The sequence below is a fragment of the Netta rufina genome, assembly GCF_964035555.1.
Source record: "Netta rufina genome assembly, chromosome: 4".
Taxonomy (NCBI): domain Eukaryota; kingdom Metazoa; phylum Chordata; class Aves; order Anseriformes; family Anatidae; genus Netta; species Netta rufina.
In genome coordinates, this window is record NC_140127.1 from 6,018,074 (window position 1) to 6,031,599 (window position 13,526).

The window sequence follows — 13,526 nt, forward strand, 5'->3', positions numbered from 1 at the left end:
CTTCAGCAGATCAGCTGATTTATTTATTTATTTTTAAATGCTTGGTTTTCACTTGTAATTCTCTAACAGTGTTACTGCCTTTATCTTATTGCTGCACATGTTGCAATTTTATGTAATATATTGATGTCTTAATCCTGCAATCTGATCTTAATAAACAGAATTTTGTGTTCATATAAATCAGTTTGCTGGGTCTGTGATTTAAAAACATATGAAATCAGCATGTACAGCAAAAGTGCAGTATCTTGAAAAAAAGAAAAAATCTAGATTTTAGGTGATGGTATGATAGCAGCAGTAGTGTGACATTTTGAGGGATTGCCTATTACTGTGCCCTTAGGTGAAAGTTTCTGCTTTCAAGTTATGCAGGGAAAACATTTTCAGTCGTGCTAACTATGATGAAGATGAGGTGTTCATTCAAAAATGCAATTTGACTCAATTTCCTAAGCCATATTTTAATTTCTAGTGATCAGTTTGATGCTGTCTACTTTAAAATAACACTAAACAGGCAATTCTTATACACTCTTACTTGGATGCATTTGTTAATCCCTTAGACTGCAACAGAACAGGTCTGCATCAGATTTTTGCTCTTTTTTTTTTTGTCATGGTTGAAAATGGCTTTCAAATGACAGTGCTGTTTTATTTTTGCTTCTCCCATTAAATAGTCTTGGTCTGTGCCAGCTCAAGGAATAAAAGGGAATATTAATCTCATATCTCATTAGTCTTCCTTTGTGCGCAAACCAAAGTCGTGGAAAGCCTGAAATGTGCCTTTTTACACAAAAAGCTGTTTGAATAATTTAAGGTGATTGTACATTCCCTTGATAGCAGGTTTCATGCTTTGCAGAGTCAATGCAGTATACTTCTAAGACCTACTGTTTTGTTTTAAAGAAGAAACTGATTGATGTAAGATATTTTTTTTCTAAATCAAATCTTATGTTATAAAATGACCTGAATTATATATTTTCTCTCCCTTTTGAAGCTTTTTATTAGAAGATGGTGAAAGCTTTGGGCAAGGACGAGATAGAAGTTCCCTCCTAGATGACACAACTGTGACTTTGTCTCTGTGCCAGCTCCGAAATGTAAGAAAAATTCTGTGCACAGGTGCTTATGTCTTTGCTGCAGAAACATTTGTTTAAAGGGAATATGGAATAGCAGCTCCTACTGCTGTTTCTACAAAAGGGCAGTGTTAATGATTCCAAGAGAAGATTTCTTGGTATCTAGGTTAGATTCTGATTTATGCTATTAAGTTGCTTTTTCTGTAAAAGCTTTCTAAATTTGGTTTATCTTCCCCCTCCTCTGTTCTAATTTTTTATCACCTGTGCTTTGTTCTGGTGCAGTCACAATAATTTTGTAGCACCTGATATTCTGCAGTGTTGCTAAACTAACTGGGGCAGTGAGTGTCTTTTTGCATTCTTTAATTCCTGTCTGTAGGTGGCTCACGATATTCAAAAGAAAGATCAGCTCAATTCAGTTGCAGCTCCTTCAGATATTTATCCTTTAGAGTTGGATGTCAAATTTCTGGTAGTTTAATACTAACCTTTAAAAATATATCTCTTAAACAACTACTTCGAAAGAACACTTCAAAGTATTTTGCCAAAATGCAGTAATGCAGTTTTCTCTCAGTGGAATAATGAACTCATGCTAACTTATTTTACCTGCTGTAGCAATGGGTTACAAGATTTACTGCATACATCACTGAAGTATTTTAATTGTTCACGTATCTTCATAGATGTAGAGCTTTATTGCTACAGAATTAGAAATTTACAATGCACTGTTTACAACTGGCTTTTTATAGTAGCAATTGCAATTCTGTAGCAGTCTTTATAAAAATTGTTTCCATATGACTATGGAGGTTAATAAGGAAAGTGACTCCTGAGGTCTTGATGTCTGCCACCAAAAAAAAACAAAAAAAAAACAACAACAACAAAAAACACTTACTCTGTAATTTTGATTATTAGTGCCTACTTGTATAAATGCAGCAGCATGCAGGATTCAGGCTTGTATCCTCCCCAAATAAAACTGCAGTAAACGTGTACTGCAGTTTTATTTGGGGAGGATACAAGCCTGAACCTTGCAATGTTAGTTGAAATAATTTTTTTGAACTTACACAATTCTTCAAACACTTTTCTTGGAGCAGAGCATGGTGCTTGAAATCAAAAGAGGATCAGGTCTGAATGAACTGAGAGTGAACTATTCTGTCAATCCCAGGAGGAACAGGCTGTGAGCTGTATGCCTTTAAGTTGGGGATTGAACTGCAAAACAGAGCACTGCAGGGAGGATGGTATTAAACATTAATCATGATGCACCAAAGATGTCTGAAAACTTGAAGCAAGAGTCCAGGCACACTTGTCTGTCACCTTCCCAGAGAGTGTCTGTATTTCTGTGCAGCTTTAAGATGCTGCTACTAAAAGGAACTCAAATTTACATAACGTTTGAACTGATTAAAAAAATAAAACCAAGCTCTGCAGTTGCTTTGCAGCTACTTAGATAGGAAGTCCATGTCAAAAAGCAAGGAAAAAAAAATAGTAAACAATATTGATCAATTAATCCATGGTCTATAGAAGCTTTTTCTGTGTGTGCATGTGTAAATACGTTTATGTAGACAATAACAGTTCTTTTCAGGCAGAATGATTTCCGTTATCTCTTAAAAATAATAATAAAATAGTTTGTATTAGTAAAACTTTCTAGTGTTAAAGGCTGTATGTTTTTTTGCTGATTGAGAGCTGAGCTAATGCTTAAGACAGGTTTCAGAGCAAGCTACTAAACTTGGTAAATGAATTGTAAAGTAATAGTTTTCAGAGCCCACTAAGTATTTGTTTGTGAGTTCTGAACAGCTTTCTGATTATGAATTGTCTTTTTTCTTCATTTCAGAGACTGAAAGATGTTGGTGGGGAAGCATTTTATCCATTACTCGAAGATGAGTAAGTGTGTGTGTGTAAATCCATATACATGTATATGTAAGGGACTGAATTTTGAGTTACTACTTTTGAGTAGCACATCGTGCAGCTAGACAGTCATCTTCCAAGAGCAAACCTAGCATGTCTTGCTTTGGCTCTTAAAGTTGGTCAGAGCTGAAAGGCACTCAGCACCAGTGGCTTTAGGGCCCTGAATCCAAACTGAGAATTCCAACCTGCTTTCCTGTTCAGTAAATCAACTGTTTGTGCTGAATATTTAAAATTATCCATTTATACTTGGTTCTGACTCAAAAATGCATCACTGGGTATTCATTTTTTTTCACAATGAATTGTGTTTTTTTTTTTGCTCTTTACTACTACTATCCTAATTCTTTTTCCAGCCAGTCAACTTTACCTCATTCAAATAGTAGTAATGAGCTGTCTGCAGCTGCCAGTCTTCCTCTGATCATCCGGGAGAGGGACACAGAGTACCAGCTAAACAGAATTGTCCTGTTTGACAGGCTCCTAAAGGTATGGAATCTTTCTGATGCTGGATAATTGGATTCGGTCTGTTAATTAGAGGATTTTTGAAGGACTAAGTAATTGAAAAAGGAAGCAGAGATGCGAGAGACCGCAAAGGAGAGGAGTGAGAATGCCTTACAAAAATAAAACAAGATTGAAAATAAAAATATGAGAAATAGGTCTCTTTATTGTGCTGAATATAAAAGTAGACTTTAAAGCATGCACATAAAAATAGAGCTGCTGCTAATACCTGCTATTTACTGAAGAAACTAATCCTGCATCCTTGATTTCCTGATTTACTATTCCAGTTATTCCTGACTGATTCCCTGATTTATACCTTTTATAGGGTATGTATACCTAATACAGGTATAAATACACCTGTGCATATTTCTGCATTTCCAAGCAGTACTGTAGGGGAAAACAACAGCAGTCTTAACCTCTATAGCTGTGATACAAACATGGGTTTCATACTGGGGAGGGGAGGGAATACCAAACCCTACTTATATGTTTGCAGAGAGATGGATTCTTGCTTAAGAGTGAGATTGAGTTAACAGGTACAGTCCTTAGGAAGGCATAAACTAGAAATGTTAAATGAAACAAAATTGGATATATGAGTATAAACATGTAATTAAAAAAAACAATAATAATTAGTATCACCAAATTTATATATCAAATATATACCAAGGCACATGAATACATTTATGAGAAAGAGCGGGTCTTTTAATATCTAACCATACTTTGCCATCCAGGGTTTCCTTTTAGGAATGAAACTTGCTTGTTGGAAAACTTGCATTCACTGTTCAGACTGACACAGTTTGTCGTTTGTAGAAAAAACTTCCCAGAATGGGGATTAGATTCATTTCAGTTATGTGTTAATGTTTTTGCTATTAATCTCTTCTCGTTGAAGGCCTACCCATATAAGAAAAACCAAATTTGGAAAGAAGCCAGGGTTGACATCCCTCCTCTTCTGAGAGGCATAACCTGGGCTGCCCTGTTGGGTGTTGAGGTAAGAGTAATGGGAAGCCATTTGTGGAAATTCCAGTGTTGACCAGGGAAGGAATGGGATAGGAATTGGTTGGACAGGAAAGCCGGAAAGGATTTGAAGATTTGGCAAGTAAATTAGTGCAATTTTAAAGAAAATGATGCATGAAATTGTATGAACAAAGACTGTTCAAGCACGTTTCTTGCTTCTGACATTATTTGATTTCAAAGAATATTGCCTTAAAGACTTTATATTTCATTTTGATTATAGGTTGAAAAAATAGTACCCATACAATAAATCTTGTGAAATTATTTAAATACAACTGGTAGTTAACTTTTTTTTATTATTATTTTTAGTATTTTTGGCAAATGCAGTTCTTCCCCAGTCAGCGATAGGTGGGCAAATCAGGGTGAAAAATATCAAATATATCTTTTTTTCACCTACTAACCAATACACATCCTCCAAAGATTGGAGAATAAATAAATAAAGTGTCCTTTGCCCAAAGGAACATTCCAGAAATGAAGTCCCCTCAGAGAGATTGCTCAACAGCTCAGCTTTTGCATCTATTCTGCTTGCAATCTTCAGTAGGGCAGCAAAGAGATTCTTACAGATTACATATCTCAAGGTACTTTTTTTAGGAAATCCAGCTTAGGGTGTGATCAGCTGAGTGCCGTATAATATGATGAAAAAAAAAGTTGTAAAGGAAACAAATAACTGCTGGTCAGGGGTCTGGCCTGGCCCCTGCTTGGTGAGTTCATATACTTCATCAGCTTAGCATGTGTACAATGAAGGTAGTATTTCCCTGTCCCATAACATTAAAATGCACTTGTGAGCATACCTGTTCCGGGATTTAGGCATGTACTGGCTACTTAAAAGTTGTATATATTGGTAATATCAGTAGTAATTAATAGGCAGCCTTTATGCAGTTGATGCTGAAAGCCACTTGGCAGTGTCGAAGGCAGATTACTTAATTTAAATTGAAAGCTTCAGTTAACTTGAAAATGGAAAATGGATCAAGTATATTGCTTCCTGTGTAAACAACAGAAAATCACTAAGGGTATTTGGAACGTCACAGAAAGGTCTATATATCCTGAAATATAGCAGGATAAAGATGCTTTTGTTAAAACTGAGCAGTGAGAATTTTCTGTACTTTGGGAAAGTATATATTTTCAGAAAAAAATTGCCTACTAAAGTATTTGACAAAAACAGTCAGTTTTTGTATATCTGTGTGTACGTTATAATATGCCTTTACATCAGTAAGGGCTTTCTAACTTCATCTGTTCTTCCACATTTAGGGTGCCATACAAGCAAAATATGATGCCATTGATAAAGACACACCAATTCCTACAGACAGACAGGTAAAAAGACTTCTGTTGCGATGAAACATTGTAAGTTGAAGTAATGCAAAGATCTTTTCCACCAGTGGCTGTCATTTGTTTGTGATGGCAGATGTGGTTGATCATACTACAATGTTTCCCTTGTCCTCTAACCTTATTCGTGCCGTAGCAAGGATCTTGCAGAACTGATAGGAACAACTAGTTTAGCTCAATTTGAGTTATAACACCTGGTAAGTGAAATCTTCTTTTACTTCAGAACCTCTGTTTCTGTAGCAACAGTAAAGTGTAGTGAACAATTTTCTTGATATGTTGTTGAAAAGTCTGTTTTTATTGAATATTTGCTGTGCCTTTTGGACCTGATGCCGGACTTCACCAAGTACCCTGAGATCCTCTGAAGTAAAATGTGCTTCACAGAAATGGCTTCTTGAATAATTAAGTTTTCCAAGAATTATTACCACATGTAAATAGACACCATGAGCAACAACTATTCCATCAGCTGGCTGAATACGTAGTTTCCATCAAATTGGGTACAGCTTTCTGAGTACTCTGATTCAATTACCCTGTTGAACAAAGGTATCACCTGAAATAGGCCAAAGATTAGGTTAAAAATAGATAGATAGATAGATAGATGTAATCTGTTGTTTTTTTGCTTTCAATTGTTAGAACCCTTCTTAAAACATGAATCTGATTTTTATTTTTATTAAAGAACAAACCAACAAACCCTCTCTGTTTTTAATCTTTTAAGTGCGGCTGTTAGTGCCCTGTCCCCTTTCAGTTACATTTCTGAGAGTGATGGGGGAAACAGACTGTGGTTTTGGTGGTGGTCTGACCTATTTTGTCTGGCTGACTTCCACCTCTAGTGCTGCATGATTGCTGTAGTGTTTCCCCACTTGTCCTGACTCCTTATATGTATTTCTTTATATTGTATGCTTGGCTGTGGTACAGATTGAAGTTGATATTCCTCGTTGCCATCAGTATGATGAACTGCTGTCATCACCAGAGGGTCATGCAAAGTTTAGGCGTGTATTGAAGGCCTGGGTTGTTTCCCATCCTGATTTGGTCTACTGGCAAGGTGAGTTTGACTAGTTAGCAAGTTCAGATAATTACCTGGAAAGCTACGGTTAACTTAAGAATAAACAAAAAACACCTTCTTTGGATTGCTTTCCTTTTGTCTCTTTTGAAGAATGAATCTGTGGGTTATTGCAAACTTAGATCCTAATAATTTATATTTAATTTTTAATGTAAAATTGCCCGCCTTTTTCTTATGCTCTCCTTAAATTTCAATCAATTCATTTAAAAAAAAAATCTCTTGCTTATTCTAGTTCAAACACTGAAGAACCTACTGGGCAAGTTCTTGGGAATGTAAATTGCATTTCTTGAAAGCCAAAGCAGAATAATCAATTCAGTGCTATAGTTTTAACAATTTTAAATCCTTTTTGTTTTTATGCACTGATTTCACGCTTGTTCTCAGCATTATGCGTGAAGCCTGATGTTGAAGGTATTATAATCACTATCAAGTATGCAAATGTTCATGGTAAGTTAATGAATTCATCTTATGCAATACAATAAATGAGATCTTCATGCTGTTTCTTTGTGGCTCTTCCCTCTTTAGGTCTTGATTCTCTTTGTGCACCATTCCTGTACTTGAATTTTAACAATGAAGGTGAGCACCTCTTCTACTGGGGATGAGGGGAAGCACAGTCTGTTATCTGTATCTAGCTGTGTACAGCTGTGTGCGCACCTACTTACAGACAAGAGTTTCCTGTAACTATGAAGGAAATTTAAAGCTCTTGTTGCCATGGGTCAAAAGAAATGGTCAGTTTTTAGAAAGAGTATGTGGTGTGCTACTGCTCAAGCAAAGGGTTCAAACACTGTATTTATTAATAAACACAATAAAGAAAATGTAATAGGAAGTACAAATAACTGTAGAAAAACAAGAAATGCTTCTCTAGTACTTGTGTTTTTCAATGAACATGTTATTTGGTAACTATTAACCTGTCAGACTAGCATCATTCAGAAAAGCTGATGGTGGATTTAAATTCCAAAAATCAGCCCACCTTTAGATACCCAGCCTTTACCATCTTAGAATGTGATTTGTTCAGAACAGGCCTAGTCCAGCTTTCTATTATCTTGCACCCAGCTTTTTCATAAGATGGAGGAGAGGGGAAGTTAGTTTCTCAGGACAGTAACTCTTACCATGCCTACTGTGCAACTTTACATATTTCTGTCAACAAGTTTTTCTTGCTCTTGGACATGTTCCTATAGTTAGATTGTAGAACCTGGTTTTCTTTCCATTGCAGCAAAATATAATAGTGAAAAATGCACACTTCCATGTTCTAGTTTACTAATTAAATTGCATACATTTGGCTCAGAAACTTAAGTGGTGGTTTCCATGCCAGAAAATTCATAAACCAGAATTCATTTCTAATGTGATCCTATGTCACTTCGGTATAAACTTGATGTTTTGTTTATCATTTCCCAAACTATGTATAATTTCTTTGGATAATTTATGTCAAAACCATATTTCTAACTAAGGCTCCTTTTTAAATCTCTGATCTACCACCATTGCCAAGAATTGTATTAAAATAGGTAGACTGTCTCTCAGCCAAATTCCCAAGAATTAATCAAGGGGTAAACGTTGGGAGCTTTTAAAATTCTTAATAAGGAACGTGCCCTTTTTATGTATCTGTACAATCATTTTTGCTTATTGTTTGATTTTAAAAACTTATGCTTTTTATCTGCTTAATAGTAAGCATTTTTAGATATACATACATTTCTACCTCTGTGGTTGCATCCTTTTCATCCTTTTCTTTTTCTTTCCAGCTCTGGCATATGCCTGCATGTCTGCTTTCATACCCAAGTATTTGTATAACTTCTTTCTGAAGGATAATTCTCATGTTATTCAAGGTAAGTAAATCTCTTTAATTTTTGTATTTCTTCTAAGAGGCAGAATTAAGTCTGCATTTATACATACACTTTTTCAAGTGGTTATAAAATAAGCCTTTCAAAAAGTTTATTTTAAATAAAACAAGAAAGTGTGCAAGAATAATGGAAACATGATAAAGTAGGTAAAGATTTGTGCAAGGTTTAGAAAAAAATAAAGCTATAAGCTTTACCAAAACAACAAGTACAGGTCTGTGTTCTATCCAAGGTAAGAGTCAATTGATTATGCAAAGTTGTAAAATGAGGGAATAAGCTTTCCAGTGTTAGATGGTAGACTTACCCTTTGGGTGGTTGAAATCATGTCGTTACAGAAGCTATCTTGATAACAAGGCAAGGTGAAGAGGAGGAACAGTACAATGTAGATTCTACTCAGGAAAAGGGTTTTACAGTATTCAGAGAGCTTGAGACATGAGGGGATTTTCTTACTGAACTAATAAGGTTTATCCACACAGGACATGACTTAGAGAGCCATGGGGAATACGTTCTGTAGTTCAGCGTTCAGCTACATAGGTGTCTCAAATTAAAACAACAGCTGGGGGTTAAATGTCTGTTTTACTTTAAAATTAATTGTAAATTTCAAGGAGACACAAAGAAGGAATTGTGCAGACTTAAAAAGCCACCTTGGCACTGTCTATGATGACAAAGATAATTTCTCTTGTAAACAGTTTGTGTTTGTTTTTGTGTTTTTTTTTTTTTAAACAGAAGCTGTTTGAAAAGCCTTTGATAGTTTAAAAAAAAAAAAGCAGGTGGTAATGAATGTTTTTAGATGCAACTCAACTGTTCAAGTGTTTGTTGAATAGTGGGTTGCAGCATGGCTTGCTGTCCTTGTATTTCTTCATAAGAAGTTCTCTTTTCTATATAACTCGTGAAGCTTCTCGAGGAACAATGCCCGTCATTTCTTTGTCTTCAGAAAAAGAAAGGAAATTAAGAACTGGTCAACAAAAAAAGGTTAGCCATAAAAGCAGTTAAATATTGGATAGTAGAGGGAGAGCTAACATGAGGATTGAACATGGTTAGGAGAGTCAACATATGAAGGACAGTGGATCAGAGACACTATGAACTGACTGTGCAAAATAATGAATAGTTTGGAAAAGCAATTCAAGACAACTTTTTTGCGTACTTTTTTCTATAAAGAAAGAGTGTATGCTGAAAAAAGAAGTTTGTAAAGGTCTAAAGATGAAAAGAGCATACTATATCAGTTGTTCCTGACTTTAATAGCTTGGTAAAGATTTTCTCAAGGGGGTATACTCTTACATAAAAAAAAAAATTCTCTCTCTAGAGGTTCCCTATTGTGATACCCACAGGAATCAAAATTTTACAAAAATATCAGCTGAAGTTATAAGTACGGGTCAGTAGGATTCCATAAAATAAAGAAGTACAACATTTCCAAGTTGTTTTGCAACACCTTTTGTCATCAAAGACTCAGACAGACTGGAACTCTTAGGATTTTTTCAAGTATTCTGATACAATCCTTTCCAGGGACTTAAGTCAAACACCAGAGTTTCACACAATTTCAAGGGAAAATTCTTTATAATTTTCCTGTTTTACTGGGTAGCAAGAAAGCATCAAGAAGTGTCATTTGACTGCCTACTGCAATTTTAGCTTTTAGCTGCCTTGTGTCTTCCATATAGGGGCTGAGAGAAGAAATTGTTTAAACTGCAGAGTTCAGCATTCCTCATGTCTGACCAGTTCTAAACAGTGAAGATAGATGGTTTTTCCTAAGCTTATCAGATGGATTTCCTTACATTAAATAGGAAGCAAGAGCAGTTAAAGATGTTTGGATATGGAACACTTAATTATGCAAAACAAACCAAAAGATTGTTTAATGAAATTCCAGCCAGCAGCAGTTGGCTGGACCCAATTGGTGAGTTTTTTGTGAAGGCTCATGTGTCTTTACTAGACCCTTAATTAACCATGTAATCCCATGCAGTAATTATATTTTGTGAGAGAACCTGGTCAAATAAAGATGGTATTTATCAACTTGTAGTATATCTGCAGAGAATGATCATGTATATGAATTTTCATTTTAAAATAAATGTTCTTCAGGGAAACTAATTGTGAAGTTGTTTTCATCAGCACACAACTGAATGTGTAGGATTGTGTTGAATTACTGGTTTGCTATTACCTGTCTGGTGACTGGTTGTTTAATGGTGCAAAACTGATACAGGATGAACCTTACAGATGAAATTTTTAATTATTTTCATTTAAGGTCAGCACATACAATGGTATGAACTTCGGGCATAGATTCTGTTATCTCCCCAATTTGTGTGGATGTGAATAAGAATTTCTTTGTCTTGAGACTGAGATAACATGCTGGAGAAGACGTAAAAACCTCTGAAGCAGCATGGCCTTGGTGGCACAAAACTCAACATGGGTCTGTTTACCCACTTAACTCACCAGTGGTTATGCTGACAGGTCATCTGCACCCTAACAGATGCAGCATCAGGTGGGAGAGGCTGGCACTCCTGAGATGCCCGAATCTTGAGGCAGTAATACCACAGTGGTTTAGTGTACAGCGGTTTCTGTACACTAATCACTACCTTTTCTGGATTATAAAATCTAGCTTTGTTGAAAATAAACTACATAGAACACAATTAAAGGAGTATAAACTTTGTATTTCACTCGGATTGGGTCTTAAAAATTCTAGAAACAGTGTTATTCTACTGTGTTTCCAGCAATATCCTGTGGCTCATATCCATACTGAAAAGTCTTTAACTATGCATTCCAAGTATACATCACAATTTGAGTATGAGTCAAGTAAAGCTTTGTTGAAAATCCAAATTGATATTAAGGAAGACAAGCGTTTCTCCATCTGTGTTGAATATAATGGTGATAAGGAAGACAGTACTGGTATTCACTTGCTGTTTTATTTTGTGTTTTTTTTTAGATTACTTGTTTGTTTTAATTAAAAAAAAAACTTTTTTTTTTTTTTTTTGCTCCATAATGAAATAACAAGATGTGCCGGCATGTATTTTTTTAGTGATCTTGAATTTGCTTGTCATTTCAGAATACTTGACGGTGTTTTCCCAGATGATTGCATTCCATGATCCAGAGCTGAGTAACCATCTTAATGACATTGGTTTTATTCCAGATGTAAGTGGAATATTCTTAAAAATATTGTTCAAAGGAAGTAAAAAATGGAAAATGAGGACAATTAGGCTGAGATGCCTTTCAAAATTTTTGATAGTAGTTTGTTAGGAGACGTGTATTAATGGACCTTGTTGGGTATGTGGATAAAATGGCGAAGTTTTGATTATTGTTTTATATACCTCAGTCCTTCCCCTTGTGTTGGCATGGTAAATACAATGAAATTACTACTAATCACTTGTTTTAATTTACTGATTAATCTTAAAACGAATATGTAATTTTATCTTTAAAATGTGGTTTAGCATGCAAAACAAACGTGGCCATAAATGACTAATAGAAAACTTTCTACAAACTAATTAAATGCTTTTGGTTAACACAGAAGACAAATCATTGTGCAAGCAATAAAGAATATATATATACAATTGATGGTTAATCTGTAGATATGTCAGATCTTGGAAAAATGCTTAGCAATCAAGAGCATAACATGTATGTAAGGTGGGTCCTTTCACTGGAAAAAGCCTTTAAGATAGAGAGAAATGAAAAACAATTCTGTATTATGGGCAATATAACAGAAATTTTGTTAATTATAAATTAATCCTAAGACTAGACAATGGAAACAATTTTTGTTGTCAATATGAATTCCTCTCTAAGAGTAGAGAAGTGAAAATCGAAGAAGGAAACTGAAGTTAAAGGTTGACACAGAAATTATTTCATAAAAAGAAATATATATGTGTTTTGTTTGTTTGTTTTCCTGTCAATCGTTCTTTTATCAGTAAAGCATTATGCTTAAGAAATGCTTTAACTTAAGGCAGCAAGGCCAAGGCTATCAAAATCATGTTATACACAATTCCTGGGTGAATTTGCTTGTCTTTGGGACTGGTGGATACTCATTAGCACTGTTTACAGAAATTGTAGTGAGGAAAAAAATGCTTTCACATATAAAGGTATTATTAACCTGATAATGTTATTTATGATGCAAATTTAAAAGATAATGTGGCATTCAAATAAGCAAAAGATAAAGCTAGGCTACTGCACTATAAACGGATGCTCTATAAGGCCACATGTACTGCTAATAAACCACATCTGAAGAAGGAAGGGATGAAGGTGAGGGAAAGTGGGAAGCAGGGAGGGTATTCACCTGTAGAAAGGCTGCGTGCTTGGTGGGGGATAAAGGACATGGGTAACATCCACATTTAATTTCCTGTGGGAGAATCAAGTTAGCGGCATCACTGTGTAAATGCACCCAATATTTATTTGCTGTAGCCTGTGGGGACCAGAGCAATTTCTCTGTATTTCTTGTTGTCCAGGGCACTCATTTCCATTGAGGATGTGTAGTTGTAAATTCCCTGACCATCCTACAGGTCTCCGTTTCTGCTATTAACCAACCTGTTGTGGTTGTTTGCTGCTCTTTCAGCAGCTCCTGCTTTATGCAGTTACAGTTCTCCACACCAAAACCTTCCAAAAATGCAAGTCAAATGGAAGAGTTAAAAATCACCTATTTTTGTATATTTTAGATTTTGTGTTGTGCCAGTCATCAGACAGCACATAGTCAAATGTGAGCCTTGTCTCCAAGTGTTACGGTCTAGAACAGGAGATGAGTAGGTAGTGCAGCAAATAATTACAAAATTGGGGTATAATTAAAAAAAATCCAATTCTAAAATTAACAGCGACCTCTGAAGAGAGGTTGTCTTTTCTAAATCATGTCATTTGGAAAAAAAAAAAGTTCTGCCTTCCAGATCAGTGAGAGAGGTGTTTTTTGTTTTTTTT

At 35.3% G+C, this 13,526-nt stretch overlaps 1 protein-coding gene across 5 annotated transcripts in view; it reads left to right on the forward strand.

Moving 5' to 3' along the window:
- Nucleotides 1–13,526, forward strand: part of TBCK (TBC1 domain containing kinase) — a 105,106-nt gene that overhangs the window by 36,886 nt on the left and 54,694 nt on the right. For all 5 annotated transcript variants that reach the window (XM_084285701.1, XM_084285704.1, XM_084285703.1 and 2 more), the window contains 9 exons: nucleotides 974–1,073; nucleotides 2,866–2,915; nucleotides 3,290–3,419; nucleotides 4,318–4,416; nucleotides 5,688–5,750; nucleotides 6,675–6,801; nucleotides 7,342–7,392; nucleotides 8,553–8,636; nucleotides 11,680–11,765. In XM_084285701.1, coding sequence (XP_084141827.1) covers nucleotides 974–1,073; nucleotides 2,866–2,915; nucleotides 3,290–3,419; nucleotides 4,318–4,416; nucleotides 5,688–5,750; nucleotides 6,675–6,801; nucleotides 7,342–7,392; nucleotides 8,553–8,636; nucleotides 11,680–11,765 — 790 coding nt within the window. The remainder of the gene's footprint in view (nucleotides 1–973; nucleotides 1,074–2,865; nucleotides 2,916–3,289; nucleotides 3,420–4,317; nucleotides 4,417–5,687; nucleotides 5,751–6,674; nucleotides 6,802–7,341; nucleotides 7,393–8,552; nucleotides 8,637–11,679; nucleotides 11,766–13,526) is intronic.